The sequence below is a fragment of the Dermochelys coriacea genome, chromosome 10, assembly GCF_009764565.3.
Source record: "Dermochelys coriacea isolate rDerCor1 chromosome 10, rDerCor1.pri.v4, whole genome shotgun sequence".
Lineage (NCBI taxonomy): Eukaryota > Metazoa > Chordata > Testudines > Dermochelyidae > Dermochelys > Dermochelys coriacea.
Genome location: NC_050077.1, coordinates 38,247,722 through 38,262,557, shown reverse-complemented (window position 1 = coordinate 38,262,557; position 14,836 = coordinate 38,247,722). Strand labels below are relative to the sequence as shown.

General features: G+C 43.7%; 1 protein-coding gene across 8 annotated transcripts in view; it reads right to left on the bottom strand.

Annotated features, from left to right (window-relative positions):
* TELO2 (telomere maintenance 2) overlaps positions 1-14,836 on the bottom strand; it is a 46,235-nt gene extending 31,399 nt beyond the window's left edge. The window contains exons 1-8 of one of the 8 annotated variants that reach the window (XR_006274891.1): positions 14,668-14,834; positions 12,855-13,207; positions 11,527-11,804; positions 11,318-11,386; positions 6,398-6,545; positions 4,741-4,843; positions 3,651-3,719; positions 1,233-1,374 (exon numbers count right to left, since the gene is read on the bottom strand). Coding sequence is in view for 7 of the 8 variants with exons in the window: in XM_043494339.1 (XP_043350274.1) it covers positions 1,233-1,374; positions 3,651-3,719; positions 4,741-4,843; positions 6,398-6,545; positions 11,318-11,386; positions 11,527-11,804; positions 12,855-13,186 (1,141 nt within the window). In the remaining variant the exon portion in view is untranslated. Of the gene's footprint in view, positions 1-1,232; positions 1,375-3,650; positions 3,720-4,740; positions 4,844-6,397; positions 6,546-11,317; positions 11,387-11,526; positions 11,805-12,854; positions 13,208-14,220; positions 14,496-14,667 lie in introns of those variants that run through there. The other 7 variants (XM_043494339.1, XM_043494335.1, XM_043494337.1 and 4 more) reach the window with 7 other exon arrangements.

Below are 14,836 nucleotides of genomic sequence, written 5' to 3'. Positions count from 1 at the left end.
TAATTTTGTTACTTAACAAATATTAATGTAATTTACAAAGAGGGATCAGAGATGGCTTATCCAAAGTCACATAGTAAGTGTAAGGGCTGGGAACAGAACCCAGGAGTGTTTGACAGCACTATTGCTGCAACAGGTCTCCAGGAGTTTTCAGCACCTGGTTCTGAACTGCCAATGTCTGCTTTAGCCATTAGGAAGCACTCCTTATCTTAAGCCAGACAGAACATAGCATGCTGAAGAGCAGCACAATGAAGAGCTCTTTCTCTACCATACATACATCTAACAGGCTGAATGAGTTAATCTACATCAGTCACTGGGTTTAACAAAATACAAGTCGTCATACTAGTAGAATCACACAATCAAGGTTTCCCACTCTAAAACAGAGCATCTCCCTTTTGCCTTGCCATTATGCTATGATTATGTTCTATATTTCCACACCCCCATAACCAATATCTGAACTAAATCAGAGTAGATTATGGTTCAGGAGAAGGACAACAGTCCTAGCTAACACTGAAGAGTGGGAGTCTGAAGACCCTAGTTCCATTTCCTACAGCAGATCCTCTCTCCTGGACCTTGAGAGACAGGAAGGATGTGATGTGCCCAACTGCTCCTTCTCAAAAAAAATCTATGCACCCTTCCTCATCACAGAAATGTTCTGAAGATTAACCAATCAATGATTCAAAATGCTATGAGGTCCTCAGAAGAAGGTGCTACAGATGTTCCTATTGCTAGTCAGCATCTCTGACACTGAACTTTCATACGGTGTTAACAAATTATCTCATTTTTTCAGCAAGGCAGCAGCCTTCCTTAGCCTCCATAGAGTCCAAATCCAAAGCTTTATTTCAAAATCATCCTGCACTATAAAAACTCCCATCACAGCAGGAATAGGTCACCTCATGATTTTCCAGACTTCAGAATTTGTGGCTTTCAGTTATTGGGAGATTAAGATAAGGTTCCAAAGTGAAAAATGCACAGAAGAGAAATTGGTTAGGCCCTGATTCTCTAGACACGTACACACATAAGCAGCGTCACTCACATAACTATCCTCACTGAATTCAGTGGGAGTACTCAAATGATCAGAGCTTGGGTATGTGTTTGCAGGATCAGGCCTGCAGGATGTGGAGACAATGGTTGAGTAGGGGCTTCAAGGACAGAGAGCTAAAGAGGGGAAAAGTTAGAATACAATGGAGGGAAGGAGACTTCTTTGTTCTTTCCGCTCCTTCCCTCCTCCTCACCTTGTCCGTTGCTCTCTATTTCAGGCTCCTTCAGGTGGGAGAGGCAGATCAGGATGGCTTTGCTAACATACAGTTGTTGCTCAACTGGAGAGTGTTTCACAGCACTGCTGCTGCCCCAGGTCTCCAGGAGTTCTTTCAGCACCTGGTTCATAAGTTTACAGCATTAGCTAGATGGAGTGGGTCTGTGCTGCATCTGAAAGTCACTCTCTCACAAACACACACCATACCCTCAACCAGACAGGTGGCCTAAGGACTATTCTACCCTTCACTCAGCATAATCAGTCCCTGTAAAGTGTGATGGCCTCTTGCCTAGGTGTAGGGCTCCAGCTCTCCATTGAGAGAATTTTTGTGGCAAGGGTCCTGAATTCCATGGCACTCTAGTGCCACTGGCTGGAAATTCCATGTTAGCTCTGGGTAAATTAAATAATGGAGGTTTTAAATTCAACAGAACAATGACTAATGCAGTCAGTGAAGAAAGCCTGGGGCAATCCATTTTTACATTACATTCCATTTATTTTATGCTTACCCCAAAGGAACTCCCAGCATACTGAGACCTTTGAGCTGTATGGAGGCGAAGTGTCCCCTCCCCTTTGTGTACAGGGCAGAGGCGACTTAAAGTTCCTTTCCCTGCCAAAAATTTTAACAACTAGCTTCCTAAACTAGTAACCAGCAGCCTCTCTGCTACCCACATTCTCCATCAAACACACAGGACTGATCTCGGATACCCAGCCTCTGAACATTCCAGTCATAGCCCAATTGAGGTCAGGCCATCATGGACATTGCAATATATTAACTGACCAAAATCACAGTTATGCACTTCAGTGAAAAGAAGGAAGTGGAACAAAAACAGTCTAAGAGATACAGCAGTTACAAAAGGGGAAAACCAGTCCCCCCACATCACAACAGAATCTCTCTGGATGAGAGTAACCAGACATAGCTCCATTCAGAGCCATTCACCAGTACTTCATGTGATGATCAAGAATGTTTTAAAGCAGTAAGAGGTACTCCTTCACCACAGAATAGTAACTCACTGCCTCCCCTGTGTTGGCTAAAATTCTTTTAATGGATTTGCCAATGTCTGAAGGAAAACATTTAAAAACAAAAACAAACAAACAAAAAAAACTTAAATCATACAACTGGAAGGGACCTCAAGTGGTCATTTAGCCCAGTCCCCTGCACTCAAGGCAGGACTAAGTATTATTTAGACCACCCCAACAGGTGTTTGTCCAACCTGCTCTTAAAAATCCCCAATGATGGAGATTCCACAACCTCCCTAGGCAATTTATTCCAGTGCTTAACCATGCTGACAGTTAGGAAGTTTTTCCTAATGTCCAACCTAAACCGCACTTGCTGCAATTTAAGCCCATTGCTTCTTGTCCTATCCTTGGAGGTTAAGAAGAACAATTTTTCTCCCTCCTCCTTGCAACAACCTTTTATGTACCTGAAAACTTATGTCCCCTCTCAGTTTTCTCTTCTCCAGACTAAACAAACCCATTTTTTTCAATCTTCCCTCATAGGTCATGTTTTCTAGACCTTTAATCATTTTTGTTGCTCTTCTCTGGACTCTCTCCAATTTGTCCACATCTCTCCTGAAATATGGCACCCAGAACTGGATACAATACTCCAGTTGAGGCCTAATCAGGATGGAACCGAATGGAAGAATTACTTCTTGTGTCTTGCTTACAATACTCCTGCTAATACACGAACTAAAAAGAAGAGCCAAGAGGAGTTTAGTATAAGAAGGGCGTATTAGAAACACCAAGAAAATTATTTTTAGCCCTTCATTTGGTGGCTTCCCACTCAGACCCCAGAGTGAGTTCTCTGATGTTGTGCTCTAGAAAATGTGAGGATGATCCTACAGTTAGAGCCTTGGGCTGGGTCTGAGGACTCTTGGGTTCTATTTCCAGCTGTCATTGACTCGCTCTCTTTGTATAAGTCACTTCAAATCACTTCTCCCCCGTCTATAAAATGGACCTACCTCACAGAGGAGTTGTGAGGCTTGGGGATCCACAGATGTGAGATGCTACAGAAGTACAATGTATCATTAGAAGCTCTGGGAGGACTGTGGCCTGTTTAAGTGGGATGGCAACTCTTCCTTCATTCTGAGCCACATTTCCTTCCTTTTCTATTCCCCCTTCCTTCTCAATGTTCCTTGGTGGCCATCTTACTACTTTTCTAGGGATGAGACAGAATGACAGTGATTCTTATGAAGAGGACTTCTCTGCTACACTTTAATGAGGCCATGCAGCTCTGTCCAGGACCACCATGGGGGCATTCTTTATCACCCCATTCACACAGGTGACCCTCATTATCAGCTTCATCAAACAGCACTGAAGCATCACAGATACTGGGACAAAATGAGGGTTTAGGAGTAAAAATTCCAAGCTAAACACATATCACTGAAAGTACCTAACTTACTTTGATCAATAAGGAACGTCGAAGGCTGTCTAGGGCCAGGTATCCAAGTAGATTCTGCAGCATTGCAGTCTACAATGAAAACAATAGGATTAGTTATACTGAGCAGAAAGTTATCAATCAGCAAGGACTTTACACACTCACTCTCTCTCCCCATCCACCCCCCCCATTCCGAGTGATTTAATCAGAATGTTCAGGGACCAAAAATGGTGCAGAGTTTATGCAAACCCACAGCACTCTTAGTAAAGTTAGAGCATGTTGTTGTGCCTGGGTATTTCAATGCCCAAATTATTTCAGATCACACGGTTTCAGTGATATCTACGGCACCCAAGAGAGGGTTCCCTCTGGTAAAAACCCCACTGAACCAACCCCTGCACAGCAAGTCTCATTTAAAATATTGCTCCTACTATTAAACAAAAGAAACATGTGAAGTCAGGGAACCCTGTCCTTCCCTTTGATGAAGTCTTGTGCCTCTCTCTCATCCACAATCTAGTTAATGCTCAAGATGCTCCAGAACATAAGGCAGAGCACAATCTTCACATTCTACACCTTCATGGGCTTTAGCGCTCACCCACTGCCCTGTTTCACTTCCACATCATTTCTCTCCAACATCTGAGGATACAGATAATTCCAAATCAAACTCAGAGCTCTTCCAGTGCACTCCTCAACCCTGTCCTGTTTGGGGGATGAGGTCACACATGCTCCTAGCCTCTCTCCCTGGATTCTAGATGGGATCAGGGCCTCTACCTCCCCAGACTGTTGATGTCACATGCAAATCCTCCTTTGGTTCCCAGGAGAAAAGATGACAACACTGCTGGTCGCCACAGATTGACTTACAAGGCAAAATACAAGCCTAGTGTCTTGAAAGGGACCACCTGGTCTGCCTTACTGGACAGGGAGAAGTTATAGAAATCTTCAGCTGAGGTCCAAGTATACGTGAGGAGTAGGGAATCTGGGGAAAGGCTTTAGAATAAAGCCCACGACCAGAGACCTGGAGCTTACCTGGACAAGAATTCAGCACTTTGAAAAACGCTGGCCTTCCTAACAGCTAGGATGACTTACATTCCCCATATTGACACAGCAGAACCCTTACCGCGTAGCTGTATTGCAGGAGTAGCAGCTTTTGGGTCACCACAAACTGAGCTTTCTTGTTTTTCAGAACCAGATTCCCCAGTAATCGAGACAAGACATCCGCCCTAGCAAGACAGGTCAGCAGCAAACTATCAGGGATCCATTTATCTGAACTGCTTCAGGCTGATTTCAATCATATCATGATTTTGTAAGTGGCTGCCCATTTGCAATATAATCAAAACTCATAGATCAGTCAAACAGCCTTCCATGTGGATTCAGTGCTGTTTGAAATGGTGTTGAAGGATTAGCAGTGAAGGAATCCCCAGCTATTCCAGTCCCAAACTTTCCCAGAAAGTGGCACCATGTAAAATGATGGCACACAGGCTGAGAATCTTCAAGAAATAATGTATAGGTGTTTACACACCTGACAGAATTATGTGCAAAAAAATTAAAAATTATGCGCACAATATTTTAAAATTCTGCAAATTTTATTTCTCAATAATTAAATGTGGCTCCAGAAGGGCAGTGGGGAGCACAGACTGCTGGCTGCATTGAGGTGGGAGGTCACCCAGAAGCCCCCACCTCCTCCAGTACAGGGACTTGGCAGTGAGGCTGCATCTGACCCTGACACAGTGTAAGGGCAGGGCCTGCCCCAGAAACACCCCAGGGCCCTACCCCCTGTGCCCTACCCCCCCCGTGCCCGGAGCACCAGGTGTGGCTGGGCAGGCTCAGCCCAACCTGATCCAAGTGTGGAGGGATGCAGGTGTGCAGTGAGAGGTTTCTGTGTGGGGTAATCTGGGTGCGGGTAAGCTCAGTAGGAGATCTGGATGCGCAGGGACTCGTGGGGTGCAGGGGCATTGGGACTCTGCAGAGGATCCAGGTGATGGTGGTTGGGCTCAGTGGGGAGGTCTGGGTGTGGCGAGATGGGGTTGCGGGGGGGGGGGGGGCTGAGGGGAGAGGGGGTCCAGCTGGTTGGGGCTCAGTGGGGTGGAGGTCTGGGGGGCTTGTCAGATGGGTCCAGGTGTAGGGGAGTAGGGCTTGTCAGGTGAGGGTTCAATGGGCCTGCTTAATGGGGGATCCCCAGCTGCTGCCGAGGGGACACCACATGCCAGGCTCCTGCTTCCCCCCGCGCTTCCCCATTCCCTTTTCTTCTCTATCCCCCTCCCCTCACTCCCACATTCCCCTCCCTCTCCCCTATTCCACCCCCCTCCCTTTCCCACTGCCTTTTCTCCCCACCCCCCTTACCCAGCCCCACCACAGGCACTCACTGTTCCACAGAAAATGGAAAGGGTCCCAGCACACAGAAGAGGAGCAAAACTAGCACTAGGACCCAGGAGGCCGTGTTCTGCTGCAGAGCCAGCGGAGCCCCAGACATAGCCTCTGAGCTGGGCAGCTCTGCGTTTGCAGAAATGGGGGTGGGGGCAGTGGCATGTAACCCCATGTGCTCCCCAGGTCTCACCTCTATTTGGGGAGCAATCCCCCCAAAAAAACTGCATACATGGTCACCCCCCCCCAACCCCCCCAGCTTCCCTTTGGTTCCCTGCCGTTTTCTGCAGGGAAAAGCAGGAAATCTGCGGAGAGGCTGTTTTCTGTGGGCGCACAGTTCCGCAGAATCCCCCCAGGAGTAAGGTATAGCTAGAACAACTACTTCCCTCTCCCCACAAATCTTGATTTCTTACCCTGGTGCTTTCTGAACAAAGCCACAAACCACTGCTTCCATCCAACGATCTGGCACACACTCGACCAGTCGCCAGCACATCCTCTGCCAGATGCAGTCCATCTTGGTGAGATCCATTAGGCGTGGTATCAACATATTCAGAATTTCTTCTGTATTGGGACAGAACAAAAGGAAGCTCACTGATTGGAGGGAGCTGGGGCAATAGCCCACTGCATAATCCATACAGATGGTTTGCAAAATCAAGCTGCTTACAGAGAGATAAACATGAAGACAATGCCCTTTCCAACACAAGTTTGCCCCCAATGATTCAGCACCTACAACACACAATTCTTTTCACAGGTATGCCCTGCCTGCAGGTTCACCTGGGCTTTTACTTGTAGCCCTAGTAGCTGTGACACAGGCGCACCAGGTGTCAGCTCATGCCAAGGCACAGAGGTATCCACTGAACACTGACAAATATATAACTGGAACCAGTCTGGTTCACCTGTGTGTTAGTATTGTTCAAATAGGTATCAGAATTATAAGAATGTGTTTAGTGTGGTATGCTTATAAGAAGCATAAGGGATTTTCTTTAGGGGAAAAGGCAATATGCCACGTTTATTAAAGATACAACAATTAGCATATGCATTTAATTACATCACACAGACACACACACAGTTTTGCCAGTGAAAGGGACTTTAAAAAAGGTAAAGCAAATAGCAAAATAAAAGTGTATAAAAAATGTTAAAACATGTGCGAAATTGTGTGCGGTACGCTCGGGACAAGGCTCGTCCTCTGCATTGACAACCCATGATGCGCCACCAGAGGCTTGGGCCATGGCACAGGGTTCAAATTAACTTTATTAATAAATTGCCAAGTAGTAAGGAAGGATTCCAATATTTATTAGTAATAATTAATTCTTTTTCAAAATGGGTGAAGTCATTTCCTACTAAAAATAATAGCAGCAGGGTAGTGGCCAAAATTTTTTAATAAAAAATAATAAATTCTAATAAGGGAGCCTTTGTTTAAAAAAAACAAAAACTTTACAATAATAATACAAGCCTTGGAAATTAAACAAAAGCTCCATATACCTTACTGGCCTCAATCCAAGGCACTATTAAAAAAGTGCTCCAAAAAATAGTAAATCACACACTCACAAAAAATACCTGGCTAAATAAACTGCCTCTAATTTTGGCTGCCATCACAGCAGCTAAAAACAAAAATTTAACACTTTCAAATTCTGTTTGAACATTCAGTGTGCCTAATAATTAATACTATTTACCAAATACAGAATAATAAAAAAAAAGCTCTAATATAGCCCAGCATAATTACTTTCAATGGCTCAAACAATTACAAAAAAATAAAACCACCCTCCAGTAAAGGGTTAATCAAGCCATCAAACACAAACAACAAAATTCAAAAACAAAGGCCCACAAAGGCAGCCTTGTTTAAAAAAACACCACACAGGGGACCAAGTCATGTACCTTAAAATAAAAAAAGGGGTCATTCATGAAAAATCAAAATGAATAGGTCCTTACTCCATAGTAGACTGCCTTAGCCAATTGGTATGCCTCATTAAAAAAAATGGAAAACTGAAATGGGTACATGTTTCACAAATTAAATTGTTTACATAAATAATGTTGTTTAAATGTTTTGAAAAAAAACAAAAAAGAAAAAAAAAACCCATCCTGGAACCTGAGCACAAGGTGCTGCTTAACCACCACAATTTTAATCCACAACAAATAAAACTCCAGTGTAAGGTCTGGCTTTACCTGCTTCTGAAAACTTTTAGCACCCAAATAATTAAAGCAATCATTTAAAAAAATAAATAAATAGATAAATAAAAATGCAGCCCTCCTTATAAGCCAATATTTAAAAAATAATGCACTCTCCACCAACCAATCATGGATTCCTAGCAATAATCCAGTGATCATCATAAAATGGTATAATAAATACTAGCCAACTCTTGAAAGCCTTAAAAAAAAAAAAAAAAAAAAAAAAAAAAAAACCTAATATGTATGCCGGGGAAGGGGAAGTGGAACTTAAGGTTCACCTTATAAACATCACAAAAATACCAAATCACTAAAAAAAATAGGGGTTAAAATAAAAAGTCCCTATAAAAATACCACCTAAAGTTCCAACTACCCACAATTCCCATATCAGTAAAATAACTCTGTTAAAACAGGAACAATACTAACAGTTACTGTGGAATACTATCCAATACCCCGAAGTAAATTGAACCTATGGTTCCCGAACACATGCACCAAAACCTGGACCAAAAAAAAAAAAAAAAAATGCATTCAAAAAAGGTACCCCAATTAAAATTAAAAAAACAACAAAAAACAAAATTATTTGCGACTCAAAGTAATCCAGGAAAAGTCTTGTTAAATCCACTATTAATAAAAATTGGTATGTATTAAACTCAGTTGAACATGTCTAAATTAAAACCCAACTGTTCACCCCACTCCTTTCCTATTATATCGGCCTAAATAAAAACAAAACAAAACAAAAACAAAAAAAAAACATCAGCACTCCAATGTCTAAGCAAAACAAAATATAGTAGACACCATATTTAAAAAAAAAAAAGTTAAATTTAAAGCAAAAAAATGATAAATACTGTAAACCTAAATGTAATTAAAAATAAAGTTTCTTGTCACAACTGCAAAATAGTTTCATTCACAAGCAGGCAAATAATACTGTGGATTTCGTACAAATAAATCTAAAAAACCTAAACATAAAATACGTGGCGGTGGCTAAACACCACATCTTAGCTGCTGTATAAACAACAAATAATATTAGGAAATAAAACTGCCTTGGCCATAAAAATGTACAAAAATGCAAATTCTTAGTTTAGCATCACTAAAACACAAAATGTTTTGGGTAATATCTAAAAATGTTCAAATATTAACACATCTTTTAAAACAATAAAAAGGTCCTTGTTTAACACCTACAAATATAAATGAATGCAATATGTTTCCAGCATGGTTAAGCCTAATTTGTTATTAAGTAAAATGATTGTTAAAATTGCTCATCAACAATCTGTAAAAACAAAAATATAAAAAATAAGCCCACTCCCAAAATTAACCACAGGACCCTTTTGGCTACACGAGTTATAGGTCTGTGAGCTAAAAAAATTATTGAATACCCAAGGGTGTACAAAAGGAAGCCTCAAAAATGGGTGTGCTTGTCCCTCCCTGTCACCACAAAACCCTGTAGCAAAAATACATCATTGGGAACATGTGTGTGGGACAAACTAGAGAAAGTGACACGTGTACAATGGACAATGTGTATGTATTACGTCCTGAGAAACAGTATTTTGGGAAACTACAAGCATCAGCCAACCTCCAGAAAATAAATGTAGATATAATGTCCAGGTATTATATACTAGCAATCACACATACTATTTATCAAAAACAAAACAAAAAAAAAGCACAGAGCACTGTAACCGCCACCCCGGTTAATTTCTCTCTTACCCTTGGCCTAAATTGGCAGGATCTAATTAATCGCCTGTTGTCAAAAACAAAGGTAACTCAGTTTTTACAACAGACACAGAGAAATATACGAAAGTGTGTCATTCAAATAAAAACATGCTAAAACTTGCTAGGTCTTAACAAAAAAAAACCCCAAAAAACCCTATCACTGGTACAAGATTTTAACAGGCTGGTCCCCAACTTTTAAAGGCATATTGTCTATTATGTTTCACCCATTACTATCTGTGTTAATATTGTCCTGTGTTTGCTTGCTAAAAATGTGTTATATGTGCTGTTAAATAAAAAAAAAAGTTTGTTAAATTACAACCACAAGCTCAAATTGTCTCTCAATATATTGCTATAGAATAATTGTATAAAATATGACCCACTCAAGAATCGTTCTTGAGGGCCAAAAGGGGGACATGTAGTAGTAAAATTTTATGTTTGCATTTTGTATAATTTAAAATAAAAAAATAATAATATAGCATGTATTAAATGTACTTGTGCATGATTTAATCATATCCTGCCAACCACCCTTTTTGGATAGCAAAAAGAAATGGCCTAATGGGCCATTTGGAAAAAATGCATCAGCAGGAATCTGTGTCTGGGCTGATTCCAAGACAGTAACAGACATTTTAAGATCACTACTTTGTTGTAGGTTTAGCATTTTAAAATAAGTAAAAAGATGCCATTGTTTTCTTGTGCACTGCAACTTGATGTTTCTGTTTAAAGTGTTCTGTGTAAATTAATTCTGTTTTGTGTGTAAATAAAAAGTGTGTAAAAAAAAGTGTAAAGGCCATTGCTGAGCCAAACATACAAAAAAAAAAAAACAAACAAACCCAGAAACAAATGCAAGGACACCAAAAGGCTGCAACATGCCCCTATAAAAATGTATTTAAAAAACCACCCCAAATCAACAACTCTAAAAACAAAACAGGCACCTATCAACAGGGACAAAATAGCTGCAATAAAAAAAAAAACCAATTAAAACAAACAAGCACTCATCAAACAATTACAGCATAATGGTGCAAAATTCATTAGTCCCTTCACCTGCTCTAAAATGCTAAGTGAAACTAAAATGAAGGCTCATCACATGGACAGCCTGTTATCTAGGGGCTGTGGTTTTTAACTCATTGGTGTTTGCAATGCATTTTCAGAACATCAGATGGAAGGCACTAGGGTACAATGCCCAGGACAGCAGGGCTCCTGAAAGACTAGCATTCCCATTGACCCTTGGGAGAAGAAGAATGGATCGCACTCAGATCGGGGGGGAGGGGTGTAACAGACACACACTTGGGATGCCTCAGAAAGGAGAGCAGGCCATGTCTACAAACTGTAGGCAACATCCCAGGCCAAGAATAAATCTACCCTGAACCTCCCTCTTTTACTGACCACCCTATTACAACCACTGTTCCTTGTCGACATAATTCTATCATATCCTTTAGCCCAAAACCATGTTACAAGGCACTCACTTTGTCTCCCATGCATGCATACCTTCCCCAGCACTTGAGATACGAAGGAGATGGAACAGTCCAAGCCACCTGTGGTAAAATGAGACACATGCTTAATTAAACACTTAGATTGCCAGCCACCGACATCTTCCTGGAGACTGATTATCAGGAGACCTCCCCTTGTACTGTTTCACTCTCTCATTGCAGCTGTAGTTGGTCTGCAATCTCACCTCTCAGCGAGTCAGAGATCCTCTGCAACACCTGGATGATTTCAGTAGCCAGCAGAGGAAAATAGTTTTGTGGGAAGAATATAGGCAGGTTATTCCCTTGGAGCTTGTTGCACAAGTGGTCAGGCAGACACACAACCTTGTTGAGGAGGGTCTCTTGTAACATGGGCAAACCAGCCTGTGCCTGCTGATGACAGACCTCCCACATCAGAGTTGACATGCCTCCCATCTGCAGAAACCGTTCCAGGATGTTAATGACCTTCATCAGGCGAAAGCTGGGACTGGAAAGAAATAAGAGTACCCCCCCCTTTTAATTAATGAGGAAGAGTACACACAAAAAGGAGAATCACAGAACTGGAAGGAACCTCAAGAGGTCATCTAGTCCAGTCCCCTGCACTCATGGCAGGACTAATTATCTAGACCATTCCTGAAAGGTGTTTGTCTAACTTGCTCTTAAAAATCTCCAATGATGGAGTGGCAATCATCCCACTTTCTACTGTGATCCCATCAACTCACACATAGTGCCACAATGCACCAGAATGGAAAAGGAGTATTTGTGGCACCTTAGAGACTAACAAATTTATTTGAGCATAAGCTTTCATGAGTTTGTAATTTAAGATTAGCAGTGAAATAACACTGTTATTTCATCTAAATCCCTACAGCTCCTTCTGCCTGTGACTCTCACTGCACTTTACACACATTAGCAAATTCAGCCTCACTACCCCCATGAGAGGTGGGGAAATATCATCATTTTTCCATCTGCAAAACAGTGAAAAATGAAGCACTGAGAGCTGAAGTGACTCTCTCAAGGCAACACAGTGAGACAATGGCAGAGCTTGGAATAGACGCCAGGTCTCCTGGGTCCCATCCCTGTGTTTTAACCACATTAAAATCTTTCTGTCAATGTTGTTATGTGCCTTCTACCCTTGGGCCCTGAATCATGACCAGAATGCCAAAGCCAGGAATTATCAGGCCCATCTTGAACATTCCCCTTTTATGCTTTGATGTGTAAAGGCCTCTCTATCCCACAACTACAGCTGAACCTGGGGATTTGATTACAACACACTCTTTCTTTCACATCATTACAACAATTGCAATGTGCAGTATAGGCAGGCCAGTGCCCATACTCAACACCCAGATTAAAGCATTGGAAATGACCACAGAGTTAGCATGATTCATGGACAAGGCTACAAATAGACAGGTCTTTTCTGCACTAAACTGAAGCCATGTTTATCAGATCATCTGACTAGGTTGCAATTGTAGTGTGAAGGGGCCATCACATGGTTACATGCTTTTAGTGCTAACAAATATGGGTCTGAAACCAGGCTTACCCAGTAGAAATGATGGAGTCCAGCAGAACCAGAAACGCTTGGTCAGCTGGCCCTTCCAAGAAAAAGCTATCCCATAATTCCTTCTGCTGATCAGAGGTAAGAAATTCTATCCAATCTGGACTCAGGTTACTGACAAGACCTCGCAAAAAGGCAGAAAAATGCACGTGGGTAAATTCTTCCCTCTCCTTCAGGGGGGCTTCATTTTCAGTTCCACCTAGGTAGCATTTAATTTTGCCAAGCGCCTCTGAGATCTGGACTCCATTCCTGGAAGAGGAAAGGATGTTGATAGCGTCTCGTACCGCACGTCCAACTTCAAAGGGCTCAGGATCCATCCGGTAAAGGCACTTCTGGAACTGATCAAACAAAGGGGAAAATGAAGCAGAGAAAGATGGTGCCCAGACACCTGGCTATTGCAATCTCTCTGAAAGGGCACTCTGTTTAGCCTGCAGATGAGATGAGTCTGGTAGTCTCAGCCCAGCCACTAGTGGGTATTTCTCCACATCACAAAACTCCCACATAAATTGGCAGGCCTCTGCCCAGCACTGGAGGATTATTAGTTAATTATTATCATAATTTATTTATATTGCAGTAGCACTTCAGAGAAGAGCCCTGCAAATCCAATATCCGCAAACCATTTACGTGGATCAGATGCACATGTATCCGCATAGGGCTCTACTTAAGATCCCCTGTCATGTACCAGGACCCATGATTTGACTGAGATCAGAGCCCCATGGAACTAGATGCCATAAACACATATGGGGCCTCAGGGTGTTAGGTGTTGTTTGCACAGGAGCTGAGACATTAGGTGCTGTGCACACACACAGGCTGACCAAGAACGAGGCCCCAATAAGCTAGCCTTTACACACACATGACCTCAGAGAACAAAGAGCACCCCCTCTTCCTGCCCCTGACACACATCCTCAGGGTGCAGATGCTATAGGCGTGCATGCACACACACACACACACACACACACACAGGGCCTGGGGCATTGCACATGCACGCATACAGCCCCTGCAGTACCAGGTGCTACACACACATGGGGCCCAGGGTGACAGGTGCCGCACACACACAGGAACACACACACGGGGCCCATGGCACTAGGTGTTGCGCATCCACACAGCCCGTTGTGCCAGGCACAGCTCACACACACAGACATGGGACCTGCAGGGCTAGGTGCTACACATACATTCACACAGGCACACACACGGGGCCCGCAACGCTAGATGTCGTGTGCACACACACGTGGAGGGGGGACACGGCGTTAAGCGCTGCACACATAGGTGCACACACGGGGACCGCGCCGCTAGGCGCTGCGCACACACCGTGAGGGGCGGTCCCGGTCCCAGGCGCTCGCAGCCCGCCTGCCCCGCTCTCCAGTGGCGCCGGCCGGGATCCGCAGCGTCTCGCGGCGGCCAGCAGCACCCCCGGCCCAGCGCGAGGCTCGCGTGGGGGCGGGGCGCCGAGATATATCGTCCCCCCACCCCAGCCTTCCGTGACAGACTCACCCCTCGGCCCGCGCGCTCTTCTCGCTAACACCTTCTCACTGTCACCCAGCCTAAGATTCGCCACATTCCACCCCGAGTCCATGCGTATCGAATCTGCTGAGCCGGCGCCGAAGGCAATGCTTGATATGCCCCGACCTATAGAGACAGTAACACGTGACAGGGGAGCGTCAGCTCTTTCCAGTCCGCCCCCCCCCCGGCCGTGGGTTTTCCCTCTCTACGCACCCGTTGCTCACCCCACGTGTGGTCTCCCCCACCCCACTCGTACCCTGTGGTGTTTCCCGACCAAATCCAAGCCCCGAGAGCTTACAGAGGCGCTACTAGGAGGCTCGTTCAAGGCATGTCACAGAACCGGGACTGGGGGGGCTGATCTTGGCCCCAAGACTGGAAAAGGCGAAGGTGTACTAGCAACACGCAGCCTAGCCCACAACGGGCCCCTGAGATTTCTTCATCCCTAGCAAGCAACGCTGCTGCAGGGG